Source organism: Dendrobates tinctorius, unplaced genomic scaffold (assembly GCF_039654945.1).
Source record: "Dendrobates tinctorius isolate UK_male_01 unplaced genomic scaffold, ASM3965494v1 ptg000208l, whole genome shotgun sequence".
Classification (NCBI taxonomy): domain Eukaryota; kingdom Metazoa; phylum Chordata; class Amphibia; order Anura; family Dendrobatidae; genus Dendrobates; species Dendrobates tinctorius.
The window spans coordinates 10,922,864-10,944,177 of NW_027361875.1; the positions used below are offsets into that span (position 1 = coordinate 10,922,864).

Genomic DNA, 21,314 nt, shown 5'->3' on the forward strand with positions numbered 1-21,314 from the left:
CACTGATTGCATAGTTATCTCTTATGGCCTAAAGTTGAGGTACATTAATAATAAATCTTTTTTCCCATCCCTATAAATGTATCCGATCCAGATGTACCATTCTAGGCAACCTTAATTAGGTAATACTAGATATATTTGTATGGGGGCGGAGCGATGCAGAGGAGCTGAGAGGACGCAGCCTGACGGAGCTCCCACAATCATGGCCGAAATCCTGATTGTAACAGCTCTTATTGGCATATACCTGCCAGTGGCGAAGTCCCCCAGGCTCCTGGAGGCCTCCGCTTCCTAGGGAGGTGTGGTGCGCAGTCCCGATGCGTCGGGCTCTGTGGAGGAGCTGATAGGAAGACGGGGCCTGTGGACGGCGGCAATCTTATGCTGTGCGCTCTAACAGGAGGGGGCATAGCGCTGTGGATCCTGCTCCTGAGGGGGCAGACGGAGCTGCGCGGCTGTATTCTTGATGTACCAGTGAGGGAGGCGCGGTGTGTTCTCTGAGATGTGAGCGCCACACTCCCTCCATGCTAAATCACTGACGTGGGCTCCTTACATCTTAAATGTTTCTGTACTCCCACCGCTGTACCTGCAGGCGTTGTCTTTCACCCTGCTGCCCAGGACTTGCACAATACCATCAGATCTGTCACAGGACCCAACACCTGGCTATATAACTCTGCCCAGGGCTGCCTGATATACACCTTTTATCATAACACCGCTGCGGCTGGATTCAGGGGAAGAGGGGACTCTATAATCATACGTCTACTCAGCTTGCCATATTGCATTATTATTAATCATGAATCGTCCAAGGGGGTCAGGGGTGGCTGACAAACTAAAAGACTTTGCAAGGATCGATCCATCTGATGCACGATCCCTTAGGAATACTTTATCACATACTAAAGCTGCGGATCAGCATAAAAACCATGCTTCCGATGGTGGTGAGCAAGAGGATCTAATTCTTAGACAGACATCCGAACAGTTAATGCAGGCCATATCTTTAACTAGAACATCCCTGACTGGGAAAATGGAGGATGTGCATTCTGAGGTGGGGTGTCTCCGGCAGGATATGCAGGCTATAAGTGGGCGCATTACAGTAGTTGAACCTAGAGTATCCCATCTGGAAGATAACTTTACACCCATAGAGACCAAACTAACAAAAGTGGCTGGCTCCATAAATTCCTGGAAGCAAAAGGCAGACGATCTCGAAAACAGACTGCACCGGAATAACATCCGGATCATAGGATTACCGGAACGCTCAGAAGGCCAACAACCTGAGCAGTTTTTAGAAGGCTGGCTTCAAGATCCTTTAGGGGATGAATTCTCCTCCACATTCTCTGTAGACAGGGCTCATAGGGTCCCTACAAAGCCGCTCCCACCAGGTAGTCCGACTAGAAATTTTCTGGCAGTCTCCTCAGTTGCAATGACCGAGATGCTATATTACGGATGGCAAGGCAAAAAAGCCCTATCAAGTTCAATGGTGCCACGATCTCGATATTCCCTGATTTCTCTATTGAACTCCAGAAGCAGAGGGCACAATTCATGGAAGTCAAGAAGAAGCTCAGGGAAAAAATGTTCTCTATTCAATGATATATCCAGCTCGACTCCGAATTGTTCATGAGGGTTTTTCCATATTTTTTATGAATCCAGCGGAGGCAATGGAATGGGTGCGGTCCCATAAGGGTTCCTGTAGAAAGAAGTCCTGATCTACTGGCAGTTAATTGGAACTCTCCTCCTATTTACATGATTGGAGCTCTCACACTGGCGTCAGATTTAACAGCAATACCGGACACTGTGTTCAGTGAGGGAATCCCCTAACTTAATCCAAGATAGGAGCACAGGACTTTGCTCCTTTATGTCTGAATTTTCTTTTGTTCTTCTTTCCAATAGTTTTGTTTTTGTTATGCAGGTACTGCCGCCGAGAGTCTTTACATGATGCCTATAACTTCTATTTGTGTGATAATGTATGCCATGTTTGGATGAGGAGATATGGGTTCTGAAATTATATGTATGACCTGGAATGTGAAGGGTCTCAAATCTCCTCTGAAAAGAATTAAGGTTTTTTACCAGATCATGCGCTATCATCCTCACATTGTGGCTCTGGCCGAGACGCACTTGACTAGAGATTCGGCTAGGTTCGTACAGAAGCCTTGGGTGCAGTGGTTCATTCACGCATTTCATACCAGCTACTCAAGAAGGGTTTCATTATTAATACATAGGGACGTTAGGTGGGAGGTTAAAGAGGCCCGAAGAGTCCCTGAGGGAAGTTTTGTCTTTGTATATGCATTGATAAACTCAAAAGGATCTGTTCTATTGTGTATTTATAATATCGCCTCCCCCGGCCAATGTGTCAGTTCTTCAAATGGTGATGAGCTTTGCTTTAAATTACCCAGATGCTTGCGTTATATGTACAGTTGTGGCCAAAAGTATTGACACCCCTGCAATTCTGTCAGATAATACTCAGTTTCTTCCTGAAAATGATTGCAAACACAAATTCTATGGTATTATTATCTTCATTTAATTTGTCTTAAATGAAAAAAACACAAAAGAGAATGAAGCAAAAAGTAAAACATTGATCATTTCACACAAAACTCCAAAAATGGGCCAGACAAAAGTATTGGCACGCTCAGCCTAATACTTGGTTACACAACCTCTGGCCAAAATAACTGCGTCCAACCGCTTCCGGTAACCACGTAACCATCAATGAGTTTCTTACAATGCTCTGCTGGAATTTTAGACCATTCTTCTTTGGCAAACTGCTCCAGGTCCCTGATATTTGAAGGGTGCCTTCTCCAAACTGCCATTTTTAGATCTCTCCACAGGTGTTCTATGGGATTCAGGTCTGGACTCATTGCTGGCCACCTTAGAAGTCTCCAGTGCTTTCTCTCAAACCATTTTCTAGTGCTTTTTGAAGTGTGTTTTGGGTCATTGTCCTGCTGGAAGACCCATGACCTCTGAGGGAGACCCCGCTTTCTCACACTGGGCCCTACATTATGCTGCAAAATTTGTTGGTAGTCTTCAGACTTCATAATGCCATGCACACGGTCAAGCAGTCTAGTGCCAGAGGCAGCAAAGCAACCCCAAAACATCAGGGAACCTCCGCCATGTTTGACTGTAGGGACCGTGTTCTTTTCTTTGAATGCCTCTTTTTTTCTCCTGTAAACTCTATGTTCATGCCTTTTCACAAAAAGCTCTACTTTTGTCTCATCTGACCAGAGAACATTTTTCCAAAACGTTTTATGCTTTTTCAGGTAAGTTTTGGCAAACTCCAGCCTGGCTTTTTTATGTCTCGGGGTAAGAAGTGGGGTCTTCCTGGGTCTCCTACCATACAGTCCCTTTTCATTCAGACACCGACGGATAGTATGGGTTGACACTGTTGTACCCTCGGACTGCAGGGCAGCTTGAACTTGTTTGGCTGTTAGTCGAGGTTCTTTATCCAACATCCGCACAATCTTGCGTTGAAATCTCTTGTCAATTTTTCTTTTCCGTCCACATCTAGGGAGGTTAGCCACAGTGCCATGAGCTTTAAACTTCTTGATGACACTGCGCACGGTAGACACAGGAACATTTAGGTCTTTGGAGATGGACTTGTAGCCTTGAGATTGCTCATGCTTCCTCACAATTTGGTTTCTCAAGTCCTCAGACAGTTCTTTGGTCTTTCTTTTCTCCATGCTCTATGTGGTACACACAAGGACACAGGACAGAGGTTGAGTCAACTTTAATCCATGTCAACTGGCTGCAAGTGTGATTTAGTTATTGCCAACACCTGTTAGGTGCCACAGGTAAGTTACAGGTGCTGTTAATCACATGAATTAGAGAAGCATCACATGATTTTTCGAACAGTGCCAATACTTTTGTCCACCCTCTTTTTTATGTTTGGTGTGGAATTATATCCAATTTGGCTTTAGGACAATTCTTTTTGTGTTTTTTGCATTTAAGACAAATTAAATGAAGATAATAATACCAAAGAATTTGTGTTTGCAATCATTTTCAGGAAGAAACTGAGTATTATCTGACAGAATTGCAGGGGTGTCAATACTTTTGGCCACAACTGTATGGTGCACCTTAATTTGGTCATGGATAATTCCCTTGATAGAATCAGGTTGGATGGTGGGATTTCTGGGGAAACTCCATCCACATCTTTGTCTCCACTAGCGTTATTCATGGTGGGCAGTGGTTGGCTGGATTTATGGAGGATGCGTCACCCTCAGGCAAGGGGGTATACTTGTCACTCGTCCACTTGACGTACCTTGTCCCGTATAGATTATATTTTTGGTTCCAGCGATTTAGCGATGTGGGTAGATAAAAAAGAGCATGGTCCAAGCGGGGTCTCAGATCATAGTCCGGTTATACTTAGACTTAATTTTGGCCAATCGAAACATAGTAAATTCTGGAAGCTAAATCCATTCTGGCTGAAATTAATAGGTCCTACTGATAGAATTATAGATCAAATAAACTGTTTTATCGCGTCCCACCTTGAACCCCAGAATATTAGCTTGCTTTGGGATGCCCTTAAGGCGTACTTGAGAGGATGTTTATCTTCTACAATTTCTTATATTAAACGAGTAACCTCGGGGGAGGACGATAAGATGGAACAGCAACTAAAAGACTCAAGCAGCATATATATCTAGCCAGACTAATGAGAATAGAGTTGCATAGCTGACCTCCCAGAGGTTATATAACCAATACATGGACACTAAATCTAAACGTAAATTATTTTTTACTTGTCAGTCTTATTTTGAACTGGGGAACCACTCAAATTAATTTTTGGCTTTTTTGGTGCGTCAGCACAACACCTCTAACACCATACTCCAAATCCGGAGAGCGGATAGTTCGGTGGCGACCTTAACGGAGTATATACTTCATTGTTTCTATGATTATTATAGAGCATTATACCAGTTTCGGTATCCTAGAATACCTAGACTACCTGTCAGACATAAAATTCCCCACGCTGAGTTCTACTAAACAAGCTTTCTTGTACGCTGACTTTACCATAGAAGGTGCCATGATGGATATGGCCTCTGGGAAGGCTCCTGGGCGAGACGGGTTCCCCATTGAATTGTACAGAAAATACAGGGACACTTTTAAAAGTGTTTCGGGGGATCTGGGAGGAGGAATGTTTACCGGACTCCTTCTATGAAGCTAATATTATTCTACTTAAGAAAGAGGGAAAGACCCCCTTGAGTGTGGATCTTATCGCCCCATATCGTATGTGCAATATAGGATTTTCACCAAGGTTCTGGACACTATACTGAACACGGTTATATTGAATCTTATACACCCTGGCCAGACTGCACTCATCAGGAGAGCGTTAAACTAGAAGAGGGGATGGGAAGAAAAACGTTAGACACGAACATGAAACCATACACCCACGAGTACTAAGAGAACTAAGTAATGTAATAGACAAACCATTATTTCTTATATTTAGAGACTCTATATCGATGGTGTCTGTTCCACAGGACTGGCGCATAGCAAATGTGGTACCAATATTCAAAAAGGGCTCTAAAAGTGAACCTGGAAATTATAGGCCAGTAATTCTAACCTCTATTGTTAGTAAAATATTTGAAGGGTTTCTGAGGGATATTATTCTGGATTATCTCAATGAGAATAACTGTTTAACGCCATATCAGCATGGGTTTATGAGGAATCGCTCCTGGTCAGTGGTTTATTATGCGTACAGCAATATATGGACTCATGACACTGAAACTGTACGAACAATTTATTATTGGACAAATACAGTATATACTTGAATATAAGCCGAGATTTTCAGCCCATTTTTTGGGGCTGAAAGTCCCCCTCTCGGCTTGTATTCGAGTCATATACACCATGGGGTCGGAGGGGGGGCGGGGGTGTAAGGTCATACTTACCCGTCCTGGCACGGTCTCTGCAGCCCCCAGCGTCTCCGCGATCTCCCGTCCTTCCTTCAGCGGTCACATGGTACCGCTCATTACACTCATGAATATGCGCATATTCATGAGGTGTAATGAGTGGTACCACGTGACCACTGAAGGCAGGAAGGGAGATCGCGGAGAAACTGGGGGCTGCAGAGACCATGCCAGGACCGGTAAGTACGTATAGCGATACTCACCTGTCCGGGTCCATCGCTGCTTGCTGTCTGGCACGTCATCTGTCAGTGATGTTCAGGCAGCAGAGGGCACAGTGACGTGGTTAGTGCGCGCCGTACCACCTGCAGTATGAACGTCACTGACAGATGACATGCCAGGCAGCAGCAAGGAGCGATGGACCGGGGGACAGGTGAATATCCCAGGTGCCAGCAGTGACACCGGCACCTGGCCCCAGCAACGGAGAGGTGAGTATGTAATTTTTTTATTTTTAAATGCAGCAGCGGCAGCAGCATATGGGGGCATAATGTATGGAACATCTTATGGGGGCAGCATGTGGGGGCATAATCTATGGAGCATCTTATAGGGGCAGCATATAGGGGCATAATCTATGGAGCATCTTTAGGGGCAGCATATTGGGGCATAATCTATGGAACATCTTATGGGGGCAGCATTATATGGGGGTATAATCTATGGAGCGTCTTATGGGGCAGCATATTGGGGCATAATCTATCGAGCATCTTATAGGGGCAGCATACGGGGGCATAATCTATGGAGCTTCTTATGGGGGCAGCATATATGGGTATAATCTATGGAGCATCTTATAGGGGCAGCATATGTGGGAATAATCTATGGAGCATCTTATAGGGGTAGCATATGGGGGAATAATCTATGGAGCATCTTATGTGGGCAGCATATGGGGGAACAATCTATGGAGCATCTTATAGGGGCAGCATATAGGGGCATAATCTATGGAGCATCTTATGGGGGCAGCATATTGGGGCATAATATATGGAGCATCTTATGGGGGCATAATCTGTGGAGCATCTTAAGGGGGCAGCATATGGGGGCATAATCTATGGAGCATCTTATGGGGGCAGCATATGGGGCCATAACCTTTATGGAGCAGCATATGGGGCATATTCTAGGGAGCATCTTATGGGGCCATTATTAACCTTTGTGCAGCATTATATGGGGTGTATTTTGTATGGAGCATCTTATGAAGCCATCATGAACTGTATGGAGCATTATATGGAGCTACTGATTCAATATGGATATTCAAAAACATTTAGCCTACTGATGTATAGATTAATTTTACTTTTATTGGTATCCATTTTTATTTTTTAAATTTACCAGTAGCTGCTGCATTTTCCACCTTAGGCTTATACTCGAGTATATAAGTTTTCCCAGTTTTTTGTGGCAAAATTAGGGGGGTCGGCTTATACTCTGGTCGGCTTATACTTGAGTATATACGGTATGTTGTCCTTTTGTAATTACCTTGACAGGTGTATATACAGTTGTGGCCAAAAGTATTGACACCCCTGCAATTCTGTCAGATAATACTCAGTTTCTTCCTGACAATGATTGCAAACACAAATTCTTTGGTATTATTATCTTCATTTAATTTGTCTTAAATGAAAAAACACAAAAGAGAATGAAGCAAAAAGTAAAACATTGATCATTTCACACAAAACTCCAAAAATGGGCCAGACAAAAGTATTGGCACCCTCAGCCTAATACTTGGTTGCACAACCTTTAGCCAAAATAACTGCGACCAACCGCTTCTGGTAACCATCAATGAGTTTCTTACAATGCTCTGCTGGAATTTTAGACCATTCTTATTTTGCAAACTGCTCCAGGTCCCTGATATTTGAAGGGTGCCTTCTCCAAACTGCCATTTTTAGATCTCTCCACAGGTGTTCTATGGGATTCAGGTCTGGACTCATTGCTGGCCACCTTAGAAGTCTCCAGTGCTTTCTCTCAAACCATTTTCTAGTGCTTTTTGAAGTGTGTTTTGGGTCATTGTCATGCTGGAAGACCCATGACCTCTGAGGTTGACCCAGCTTTCTCACACTGGGCCCTACATTATACTGCAAAATTTGTTGGTAGTCTTCTGACTTCATAATGCCATGCACACGGTCAAGCAGTCCAGTGGCAGCAAAGCAACCCCAAAACATCAGGGAACCTCCGCCATGTTTGACTGTAGGGACCATGTTCTTTTCTTTGAATGCCTCTTTTTTTTCTCCTGTAAACTCTATGTTGATGCCTTTGCCCAAAAAGCTCTACTTTTGTCTCATCTGACCAGAGAACATTCTTCCAAAACGTTTTATGCTTTTTCAGGTAAGTTTTGGCAAACTCCAGCCTGGCTTTTTTATGTCTCGGGGTAAGAAGTGGGGTCTTCCTGGGTCTCCTACCATACAGTCCCTTTTCATTCAGACGCCAACGGATAGTACGGGTTGACACTGTTGTACCCTCGGACTGCAGGGCAGCTTTAACTCGTTTGGATGTTAGTCGAGGTTCTTTATCCAACATCTGCACAATCTTGCATTGAAATCTCTTGTCAATTTTTCTTTTCCGTCCACATCTAGGGAGGTTAGCCACAGTGCCATGGGCTTTAAACTTCTTGATGACACTGCGCACGGTAGACACAGGAACATTCAGGTCTTTGGAGATGGACTTGTAGCCTTGAGATTGCTCATGCTTCCTCACAATTTGGTTTGTCAAGTCCTCAGACTGTTCTTTGGTCTTCTTTCTTTTCTCCATGCTCAATGTGGTACACACAAGGACACAGGACAGAGGTTGAGTCAACTTTAATCCATGTCAACTGGCTGCAAGTGTGATTTAGTTATTACCAACACCTGTTAGGTGCCACAGGTAAGTTACAGGTGCTGTTAATTACACAAATTAGAGAAGCATCACATGATTTTTCGAACAGTGCCAATACTTTTGTCCACCCTCTTTTTTATGTTTGGTGTGGAATTATATCCAATTTGGCTTTAGGACAATTCTTTTTGTGTTTTTTCATTTAAGACAAATTAAATGAAGATAATAATACCAAAGAATGTGTTTGCAATCATTTTCAGGAAGAAACTGAGTATTATCTGACAGAATTGCAGGGGTGTCAATACTTTTGGCCACAACTGTATACTGACTTGGTTGTATCCATGTGTATATGTTGTTTTTGGTTAATAAACAAATTAAAAAGAAAAAAATGATATATTTGTAGCACATATAAAGGTGAGTTTGGGGCTTGTGGTTGATCACAGGGAGCACCGTCCTGGTTCATTAACCCCTTTCCTACATTAGACGTACTATTCCGTCCATGTGACCTGGGACCTAAGTCCCAAGGACGGAATAGTACGTCATAGCGATCAGCGCCCCCCCCCCCCGGGGGGAGCACCGCTGATCGCGGCTTGGTGTCAGTTGATTATCACAGCTGACACCCGGCACTATGTGTCAGGGGCGATCATGGACCTCCCCCGGCACATTAACCCCTGGCACACTGCGATAATGTTTGTGTACCGGGGGCATATAGGAGAGAAGCGCGCAGGAAGGGGACTCCCTCCCTCTTCCCTGCGACCCGCGGAGCAGCGCGATGTGCTGCGTCGCTCCGAGGGTCTCCTCTCTGCAGGCCCCCGGATCCAATATTGCCGTGGGGGCCTGCAGAGAGGTGGCTTCCATAGTGCACGATGAAGCCTGCAGCAGCGCCTGTCAGATCGCTGATCTGACACAGCGCTGTTTGAAGTGTCAGATTAGCGATCTGACACCTTATAGTAATGTTCCCCCGGGACAATATTATAAAGGAAAAAAAACAAGTGTAAAAATAATTTATAAAAAAATCCCCAAATAATTTAAAAAAAATTCCCCAATAAATTCTTTTATTTGTAAATAAAAATAGATAAAAATGCACATATTTAGTATCGCCGCGTCCGTAACGACTCGCCCTATAAAACTGTCCCACTAGTTAACCCCTTTAGTTAACCCCTTAAAAAAACAAAGCAAAAAGCAATGCTTTATCATCATACCGCCGAACAAAAAGTGCAATAACACGCATTCAAAAAGAAAAATATAAATAAACATGGTACCGCTGAAAACATCATCTTGTCCCGCAAAAAATGAGCCGCCACACAGCGTCATCAGCGAAAAAATAAAAGTTATATCTCACAGAATAAAGCGATGCAAATATAATTATTTTTTATATACACTGTGTTCCAAATTATGCAAAAAATATTTCCTCATATTTTCTCTAAATTACCTATATGAATTGCAGTCATTGTTATTTTCCAGTCATCTAATATTCTAGTATAATTGCAATGTTTTTGAACATACTGCCTATGAAAACAGTATATTTTTAAAAATAAGAAACACTCAAAATGCATGTTCCAAATTATTATGCACAGCAGAGTTTTCAACCTTTTTATTTTTATTTTGAACAAAAAAAATGGTCAGTTGTGAAATTATAAGCATTATCAGCTTATTACAAAATGAAATCAAACAGTTTTCAAGTCAAAACTTTATTCTAGGTGATGTTACATTTGCACATAGGACCCCTTGTTTGAAAGAAGCTTCTGAACTCCATCGTCCATTGAATTTGTCAGTTTTTGGATGGTTTGTGCTTCAATTGTTTTGCATGTGGACAGAATACCCTCCCAGAGCTGTTGCTTAGATGTGAACTGCCTCCCGCCATCATAGACACTCCTTTTCATGATGCTCCAGAGGTTCTCAATGGGGTTGAGGTCAGGGAAAGATGGTGGCCACACCATAAGTTTGTCCTCTTTTATGCCCATAGCAGCCAGAGATGCAGATGTGTTATTTGCAGCATGAGATGGTGCATTATCATGCATGAAATTGATCTTGCTGCGGAAGGCACGGTTCTTCGTCTTGAACCATGGCAGGAAGTGCTGTTTTAGAAACTCCACATAGATTATGGAGTTCATCTTTACCCCTTCAGGGATCCTAAAGGGGCTGACAATCTCTCTCCCCATGATTCCAGCCCAAAACATTACTCCACCTCCTCCTTGTTGGAGCCTTAGCCGTGTTTTCATGGGGTGTACATCAACCATCCATCCTCCACTCCATCCATCTGGACCATCGAGCGTTGCACGGCACTCATCGGTGAACAAAACAGTTTGGAAGTCAGTCTTCATGTATCGTTTGGCCTACTGGAGCCGTTTCTACTTGTGTGCAGTGGATAGAGGTGGTCGACAGGATGGCTTACGCACAGCTGCAAACCTCTGAAGGACCCTGCATCTTGTTGTTCGGGGGACGTTGGAGGCACCAGCAGCTTCAAAAACTTGTCTGCTGCTATGACAAGGCATTTTTGCAGCTGCTCTTTTAACCTGATGCAATTGCCTGTTGGAAAGAGTCCTCAATTTTTCCTTTTCAGCACGCACACGTGTGTGCTGGGAATCAGCTACATAATTCTTGATTGTGCGATGATCACGATGAAGTGTCTTGGCAATGTTGATTGTAGGCATGCCTTGACCTAAATACTCCACAATTTGTTGCTTCTCAGCAGCCGACACATCCTTTTTCTTTCCCATTTTGGCAAAAAATGTAGGCTGCTTAATAATGTGGAACAGCCTTCTTAAGTAGTCTTGCCTTTATTTGGACACACCTGCCAAACTAATTTGCACAGGTATCTGCAATTGCTTTCAGTGATATAAAGAGCCCTGACACACATCACCATCAATGAGTTTAAACGACAAACAAAAAAATTCTAACCTTATCACTCCTAAACTCTTTTTGCATAATAATTTGGAACACAGTTTAAAATTGTTTTCATTGCATAAAAGCGCCAAAACATAAAAAAACGACATAAATGAGGTATTGCTGTAATCGTACTGACCTGAAGAATAATACCGCTCTAGCAATTTTACCACATGCGGAACAGTGTAAACGCACCCCCCAAAAGAAATTCATGAAATGCTGGTTTTTGTTTATTCTGTGTCCCAATAATCAGAATAAAAAGCGATCAAAAAAAGTCACATGCCCGAAAATGGTACCAATAAAAATGTCAACTCGGCCCGCAAAAAATAAGACCTCAGATGATTCGGTGGGTCAAAATATGGAAATATTATACAGTAGCTCTCACAATGTGGTGATGCAAAAACTTTTTTTTACAATAAAAAGCGTCTTTTAGCGTGCGACAGCTGCCAAACAAAAACCCGCTAAAAATAGTAAATCAAACCCCCCTTTAGCACCCCCTTAGTTTGGGAAAAATAATAAAATTAATTTTTTTTTTATTTATTTCTATTTTCCCACTAGACTTAGGTTTAGGGTTAGGGCTAGGGTAAGGTTGTGTGCACACGATGCAGATTCTGCTGCAGATTTTTCCACGCAGATTTGGCTAACTCCACAGATAAATCCGCAGGTCAAATGACCTGCGTTTTACAAGCGGATTTAGTGCGGATTAGCCTGCAGTTTTACCCTGTGCTTTGACACCTGGTAATGGAGCAGGTGTCAAACCGCTGCGGATTCTGCACAAAGAAGTGACATCCTGCGGATCTAAAACCGCAGCAAATCCGCGTGGAAAAATCCACAGCATGTGCACTGCGTTTTTCATTTGCCATTGAATATAAAGATACTGTACAGGGCAGCAGAAACTGCTGCAGATCCTCAGGACCACATCCGCTGTGGGTCCGCAGCAGAATCCGCAACGTGTGCACACATCCTTAGGGTTAGGGCTAGGGTTAAGGCTGAGATTAGGGTTAGGGGTGTGTTGGGGTTAGGGTTGAAGTTAGAATTGGGAGGTTTTCACTGTTTCGGCACATTAGGGACTCTCCAAATGCAACATGGCCTCTGATCTCAATTCCAGCCAATTCTGCGTTCAAAAAGTCAAACTGTGCTCCTTCCCTTCCAAACTGTGCCATGCGCCCAAACAGTGGTCTACCCCCACATATGGTGTATCAGCCTACTCAAGACAAATTGCACAACAAATTTTAGGGTCCAATTTATCCTGTTACCCTTGGGAAAATAAAAAAATTGGGGGCAAAAATTATCATTTTTGTGGAAAAAAAATGATTTTTTATTTTTATGGGTCTACGTTATAAACTTCTGTTCAAAGTGCTCACCACACATCTAGATAAGTTCCTTGGGTTGTCTAGTTTCCAAAATGGGGTCACTTGTGGGGGGTTTCCACAGTTTAGGCACATCAGGGGCTCTCTAAAGGCAACATGACACCCGCAGACCATTCCATCAAAGTCTGCATTCCAAAACGTCACTACTTCCCTTCTGAGCCCCGATATGTGCCCATACAGTAGTTTTCTCCCACATATTGGATATCAGCGTACTCAGGACAAATTGGACAACAAGTTTTGGAGTCCAATTTCTCCTGTTACCCTTGGGAAAATAAAAAATTGGGGACTAAAAGATCATGTTTGTGGAAAAAAATATGATTTTTTTTATTTTCACGCCCGGGCGTTATAAACTTCTGTGAAGCACTTGGGAGTTCAAAGTGCTCAACACACATCTAGATAAGTTCCTTGGGGGGTCTAGTTTCCAAAATGGGGTCATTTGTGTGGGGTTTTCACTGTTTTGGCACATCAGGGGCTTTCCAAATGCGACATGGCATCCGATCTCAATTCCAGCCAAAAGTCAATTGGTGCTGCTTCTCTTCCGAGCTCTGCCATGCGCCCAAATAGTGGTTTACCCCCACATATTGGTTATTAGAGTACTCAGGACAAATTGCACAATAACTCTTGGTGTCCTGTTACCCTTGGGAAAATAAAAATTGGGGGTGAAAAGATCATTTTTTGTGGAAAAAATATGATTTTTTAATTGTACGGCTGTATGTTATAAACTTCTGTGAAGCCCTTGGGGGTTCAAAGTTCTCACCACATATCTAGATAAGTTCCTTGGGAGGGTCTAGTTTCCAAAATGGGGTCACATGTGGGGGGTTTCCACTGTTTAGGCACATCAGGGGCTCTCCAAACGTGACATGGCGTCCGATCTGAATTCCAGCCAATTTTGCGTTGGAAAAGTCAAATGGCACTCCTTCCCTTCTGAGCTCTGCCATGCGCCGAAACAGTGGTTTCACCCTCATATCAGGTATCAGCGTACTCAGGACAAATTGCACAATAACTTTTGCAGTCCAATTTCTCCTGTTACCCTTGGTAAAATAAAAAAAATTGGACCTGAAGTAATTTTTTTGTGAAAAAAAGTTAAACGTTCATTTTTTTTTTTTTTAAACATTCAAAACATTCCTGTGAAGCACCTGAAGGGTTAATAAACTTCTTGAATGTGGTTTTGAGCACCTTGAGGGGTGCAGTTTTTAGAATGGTGTCACTTTTGGGTATTTTCTATCATATAGACCCCTCAAAGTGACTTCAAATGTGATGTGGTCCCTAAAAATATAATGGTGTAAAAATGAGAACTCGCTGGTCAACTTTTAACCCTTATAACTTCCTAACAAAAAAAAATTTTGGTTCCCAAATTGTGCTGATGTAAAGTAAACATGTGGGAAATGTTATTTATTAAGTTTTTTGTGTGCCGTATCTCTGTGCTTTAAGGGCATAAAAATTGGCCCGGTCATTAACGTGCAAACCACCCTTGGGAGTAAAGGGGTTAAAAGCCTAAAGAAATGTCTTAAGAAATTTAAATTAGGGGAATGAGATGTTCATTACATGTATTTATGTCTCTTACCATTGTGCCATGTTCAGGATGCAGCTGCTGCTGGTTATGCTCAGGGTGACTGAGTCGGTGCTGAAGATCCCTCCACAGGTCCTACAGCAATATCAAGGCAGGAAAAATCAAATTTTGGCTGGCCGATTAGCAGGACCCTTGTTTCAGGTAATGAATGGTGGGATACAATGTTAAATGGGTTTTCTGGGACTTTAACATTATAAACCAACCTTTTGAATAAGTTATCAATATCAGATCGGTGGGGGCCTGACTCCCAACACTACCACCGATCAGCTCATTAAAGGTTCACTTGTATGGGGGAGAGAATGCAGTACCATTTAATGACAACTTTGCGGAGTCTGGTGATCTTCAGCACCTTCAATTATCTGATCAATGTGGTACCAGGAGCAGGACCGACAATGATCTGATATTGAGAATCTATTCTAAGGATAGGGCATCATTATTTATGTTCTTGAAAAAACCTTAGCGATTACCATATTTCTCCTAAACCTCATTGGGGGGGACACAGGTCCATGGGTGTTATGCTGCTGCCACTGGGAGGACACTAAGTGAACATAGAAAGATTAACCCCTCTGCAGTATACAGCCTCCTGCTGGCTCAGATTGAACCAGTTCTTGCTTAATGTCTGTAGGAGGCACTTGGGTCTGACCCCAACTTTTTTATTTTCCCTTTTTGTTTTTTCTGTAAATTTTTATTTTTTAATTAAGGGAGTGAAGGGGAGATTGATCCTTTTCAAGGGTCCAATCTCCCCCAAATCATCAACAGGTGAGAAGGCGGAGTGTTGCCTCCCTGTCCCCTCTCCTGCGACGACTGGGCCATACCTGAGCTCACTTTAGGGGTGACGGTACCTGTACTGTCCCGATCTCCCCACACCAGCAACAGGCGAGCACGTGGAGTGACGCCTCCATGTTTCCTCTCCTGGAATCAGGCCTATAGCTGGCGTTATACAGAGGCCCCCATCTATTGGCGCTGCATAACTACTTATAAAGAGGCGGATGATTAAGGGGCCCGTAGTTTTCCTCTCCACCCCCCTGGCTATGAGGAGTATGAAATGAGGGGTACCTTTAAGAGGACCGCAGCTCAAGCTCTACTACACCAAATTCTGTGAGTATGATATGGCCTTGAGTTCCCTGCATGATCCTCCGAAGACAGAGAGAGTGGGTCCTGGTCCCTGGGGGAAGCGCTGTCCTGATGTCCAACGGCGGTTGTTAGGTTCCGTTTCTTTGCCCTTTTCAGCCGGTGCACATCTCCGGCAGGCAAAAGAAATTTAGTCCCTGGCTTCTAACGGGATTAGGCCACGATTTCCATAGCTCCGCACACCGCGAGTGACGCTGCCCAGACTCCAGGCATTTCTCATCCTGAACAAGAGGCGTCCTTCTGGTCTCGGGGGCAATGTTTATTCACTGAGGGGGGACGACTCAGATCAAAATTGGCCTGCGTGCTGACAGCTGCGGGGGCACAATGATTCACAGCGCTGACAGTAGCGCTGCGAGTACTGAGATCACAAGAGCAGGACCTAGGTATGCTGTATTGAGCCTCTGGAGGAGAGCTTAACCCCTTCTCTGCACGTGCTGTACACTCTGTTCTCTTCATCTGCAGCCCATACTCTCTCTAGAACTTCTAAAGGTACACTATCAATAGCATAGGTAAAGGGGAAAAGAAAAATAGTCAGCTCACCAGTCTTCTGCAGGCTTCTCTTATTGAGCACGCACGGAGCGTGGTTCACAATGAAAAATGGAAGAGGAAAAAAAATTCTCCAGCGTGTAATCCAATAAAATCAATTCTTTTATTCAAGACATATTAAAATGTATGTATCAAAAATACAAATGAACAAAGGAATACCATGACTAAGACCGCAAGAGGTTGAAACGCGTTGATTGTTATGGGGACCCCATCCTTCCTTTCCTTTGTTCATTTGTATTTTTGATATATACATTTTATTGTCTTGAATAAAAGAATTGATTTTATTGGATTACACGCTGGAGAATTTTTTTTTCCTCTTCTATTTTTCAAAGGTACACTATGTCTCAATCTAAGGAGTCCAAAAAGGCTAACAAAATGCACACAGTATTTTTTAACTCATGTGACACACGCCATATTGCCTTGCCCCCGTGCTCGCAATACTCTATTCTGCACGGCTTGTGACCCAGAATGCGCCCAGAGGCCACCCGCCACCGACCCCAGTGAACCTAGACCCCTGAGTGGGCTGGGTCCCTGTCACGGTCTATGGCTTCCCTGGCCAAGGCAATAGACTCTCTCCGGGGCCCCTCCTTAAGTCATAACACCAGTCTGCCGCCCGCAGAGGACCCTTGCGATGGCCGGGAACCGTCCACCAGCAGGGGTCGTACTCTGTGAAAGGGTGCTCAGGTTGCTAGAAAAAGGACCCATGACACGTCCCCCGAACATGCTCGTACTTCAGCGTCGGTGAGTTCACTTTCTCGCTCCCCCTCTCCTGAGGTTCGCAGCGAACATGACTCCGAATACGAGTCTGATACGTCCTTGCTCCAGGTCTCCCATAATTATCAGGAGATGCTTGATTCCCTTATTGAGTCGGTTAACAAGACTCTGAGGGTGGACGAGGAATCTATATCCACTCCGGGGCACATAGTGTCTTTTAAGAAGGCTGAACGCTCTCACAGAGTATTTGGCAATCACCCTGAGTTTCAGGACATTGTCCAGAGACATAGGGACAGACCAGATAAACGATTCACAGGACAGAAGCCTATTGAGTCGAGATACCCCTTTGCTCCGGATTTAATGACATAGTGGGAATAACCGAGACATGGTTAGATGAAAGCTATGACTGGGCAGTTAACTTACAGGGTTACAGTCTGTTTAGAAAGGATCGTAAAAATCGGAGAGGATGAGGGCTTTGTCTTAATGTAAAGTCCACTTTAAGGGAAGATAGTAGCGAGGTGAATGAGGATGTCAAGTCCATATGGGTTGAAATACATGGAGGGAAAAATAGTAACAAAATTCTCTTTGGGGTCTGTTACAAACCACCAAATATAACAGAAATCATGGAAAGTTTACTACTAAGGCAGATAGATGAAGCAGCAACCCATAACGAGGTCCTTGTTATGGGGGACTTTAACTACCCGGATATTAACTGGGAAACAGAGACCTGCGAAACCCATAAAGGCAACAGGTTTCTGCTAATAGCCAAGAATAATTATCTTTCACAATTGGTGCAGAATCCAACCAGAGGAGCAGCACTTTTAGACCTAATACTATCTAACAGACCTGACAGAATAACAAATCTGCAGGTTGTTGGGCATCTAGGAAATAGCGACCACAATATTGTACAGTTTCACTTGTCATTCGCTAGGGGGACATATCAGGGCGTCACAAAAACAATGAACTTTAGGAAGGCAAAGTTTGACCAGCTTAGAGATGCCCTTAAAGGGAATCTGTCACCCCTTTTTTGAGATATCATATAATGATATCATTCAATTGTGTGTCACATAAGGATTCTCTAAGTACTTTTGCTTCCCCCTGACCCCGCACCTTTCATGCATAAATACCTTTTTTATATTGGTTCAGATGTATGTAAACTGCTGCTGTCCGGTCCGCTGGGCGGGGCTTATTCAACTGCTCCTCCCCTCCCTGTCTTGCTCTACGCATTTCTTCTTGTGTAGAGCAAGACAGGGAGGGGGAGCAGTTGAATAAGCCCCGCCCACCGGACCTTGGCAGTTTACATACATCTGAACCGATATAAAAAAGGTATTTATGCATGAAAGGTGCGGGGTCAGGGGGAAGAAAAAGTACTAAGAGAATCCTTATGTGACACACAATTGAATGATATCATTATATGATATCTCAAAAAAGGGGTGACAGATTCCCTTTAATCTGGTTGACTGGGACAATGTCCTCAGAAATAAGAATACAGAAAATAAATGGGAAATGTTTAAGAATATCCTTAATAGGCACTGTAAGCGGTTTATACCTTGTGGGAATAAAAGGACAAGAAATAGGAAAAACCCAATGTGGCTAAACCACAAAGTAAGAGGGGCAATTAACAGTAAAAAGAAAGCATTTAAACTACTAAAGCAGGATGGCACCGTTGAAGGTCTAAAAACTATAAGGAGAAAAATTCTTTATCTAAAAAAATAATTAAAGCTGCCAAAAAGGAAACAGAGAAGCACATTGCTAAGGAGAGTAAAACTAATCCCAATCTGTTCTTCAACTATATCAATAGTAAAAGAATCAAAAGTGAAAGTGTAGGCCCATTAAAAAATTGTGAGGAAAGTATGGTTGTAGATGATGAGGAAAAAGCTAATATATTAAACACCTTCTTCTCCACGGTATTCACGGTGGAAAATGAAATGCTAGGTGAAATGCCGAGAGACAAAGAAAACCCTATATTAAGGGTCACCAATCTAACCCAAGAAGAGATGCAAAACCGGCTAAATAAGATTAAAATAGATAAATCTCCGGGTCCAGATGGCATACACCCACGAGTACTAAGAGAACTAAGTAATGTAGTAGATAAACCATTATTTCTTATATTTAGAGACTCTATAGCGACGGGGTCTGTTCCACAGGACTGGCGCATAGCAAATGTACCAATATTCAAAAAGGGCTCTAAAAGTGAACCTGGAAATTATAGGCCAGTAAGTCTAACCTCTATTGTTGGTAAAATATTTGAAGGGTTTCTGAAGGATGTTATTCTGGATTATCTCAATGAGAATAACCGTTTAACGCCATATCAGCATGGGTTTATGAGGAATCGCTCTTGTCAAACCAATCTAATTAGTTTTTATGAAGAGGTAAGCTATAGACTGGACCAAGGTAAGTCATTGGATGTGGTATATCTTGATTTTCCCAAAGCGTTTGATACCGTGCCACACAAGAGGTTGGTACACAAAATGAGAATGCTGGGCCTGGGGGAAAATGTGTGTAAATGGGTAAGCAACTGGCTTAGTGTTAGAAAGCAGAGGGTGGTTATAAATGGTATATTCTCTAACTGGGTCGCTGTGACCAGTGGGGTGCCACAGGGGTCGGTGTTGGGACCTATTCTCTTCAACATATTTATTAACGATCTGGTACAAGGTTTGCACAGTAAAATATCGATATTTGCAGATGATACAAAACTATGTAAAGCAGTCAATACAAGAGAAGATAGTATTCTGCTACAAATGGATCTGGATAAGTTGGGAACTTGGGCCGAAAGGTAGCAGATGCAGTTTAGCAATGATAAATGTAAGGTTATACACATGGGAAGAAGGAATCAATATCACCATTACACACTGAACGGTAAACCACTGGGTAAATCTGACATGGAGAAGGACTTGGGGATCCTAGTTAATGATAAACTTACCTGGAGCAGCCAGTGCCAGGCAGCGGCTGCCAAGGCAAACAGGATCATGGAGTGCATTAAAAGAGGTCTGGATACACATGATGAGAGCATTATACTGCCTCTGTACAAATCTCTGGTTAGGCCGCACATGGAGTATTGTGTACAGTTTTGGGCACCGGTGCTCAGGAAGGATTTAATGGAACTAGAGCGGGTACAAAGGAGGGCAACAAAATTAATAAAGTGGATGGGGGAACTACAATACCCAGAGAGATTAGCAAAATTAAGATTATTTAGTCTAGAAAAAAGACGACTGAGGGGCGATCTAATAACCATGTATAAGTATATAAGGGGACAATACAAATATCTCTCCGAGGATCTGTTTATACCAAGGAAGGTGACGGTCACAAGGGGGCATTTTCTGCGTCTGGAGGAGAGAAGGTTTTTCCACCAACATAGAAGAGGATTCTTTACTGTTAGGGCAGTGAGTATCTGGAATTCCCTGCCTGAGGAGGTGGTGATGGTGAACTCAGTCGAAGGGTTCAAGAGAGGCCTGGATGTCTTCCTGGAGCGTAACAATATTGTATCTTACAGTTATTGTTAGGTTCTTTAGAAGGACGTAGATCTGGGGATTTATTCTGACAGAATTTTATAGGCTGAACTGGATGGACTAATGTCTTTTTTCGGCCTTACTAACTATGTTACTATGTTAATGAAGGATTGGCTACAGTCTCCTTCAGTGGATCTTCCTATATCACATCTTGCATCCAAAACCCTCCTATCCTTGTCTGATGGTTCCTCATTCAAAAATCCCACTGACCGTCAAATTGACTACCTTGCTCGGTCAATCTTAGAGGCCTCTGGAGCCGTGCTTTTTCCATCCTTTGCCGCGACCTGGGTGGCCAAGGCTATGGAGAGGCAGGCCAAAACAGTCTGGATCCAAGGGTGCCAGATCCCTTAGATGATCTTCGCAATGACTCGTTGCGGCATCGGCACCGACAAAGTAGGCGGCCGCTTACTTTCGTTCCGCCAGGCATGGCTCTCGGTCGTCTCTGGGTCAGAGAGCTGGTGTCCTCCGGATACAAAATAGAGTTTTCTTCCAAAAACACTTTTTTTCCTGTCTTCTCCTAAAACAAATTCAACAGCTCTTTTATAAGCCATACATACGCTCCGAAAGGGTCATTATTCTGGTCCCTCAGGAAGAAAGATTCAAGGGGTTTTACTCTAACCTATTTGTTAGTCCGAAGAAGGATGGAACAGTGCGGCCCTTTCTGGACCTGAAGCTGTTAAACACCTTTGTCAAAGTGCGACGTTTCTGAATGGAGTCTCTCCGCTCAGTCATCACCTCGATGGAGAAAGGGGAGTTCTAGCATCCATAGACATCCAGGATGCTTACCTTCACATTCCGATTTTTCCTCCTCACAAAGGAGTTTGCGGGGAACACGTCCAGTTCGTTGCCTTGCCCTTTGGGCTCGCCACCGCACCCAGGGTCTTCACCAAGGTCATGGCGGCTGTCATTGCCATTCTTCACGCTCGGGAAGTGGTGG

At 43.4% G+C, this 21,314-nt stretch overlaps 1 protein-coding gene across 5 annotated transcripts in view; it reads left to right on the forward strand.

The window, feature by feature from the left end:
* Nucleotides 1–21,314, forward strand: part of RALGAPA1 (Ral GTPase activating protein catalytic subunit alpha 1) — a 448,263-nt gene that overhangs the window by 120,797 nt on the left and 306,152 nt on the right. For all 5 annotated transcript variants that reach the window (XM_073554214.1, XM_073554210.1, XM_073554212.1 and 2 more), the window contains exon 14: nt 14,489–14,618. In XM_073554214.1, coding sequence (XP_073410315.1) covers nt 14,489–14,618 — 130 coding nt within the window. The remainder of the gene's footprint in view (nt 1–14,488; nt 14,619–21,314) is intronic.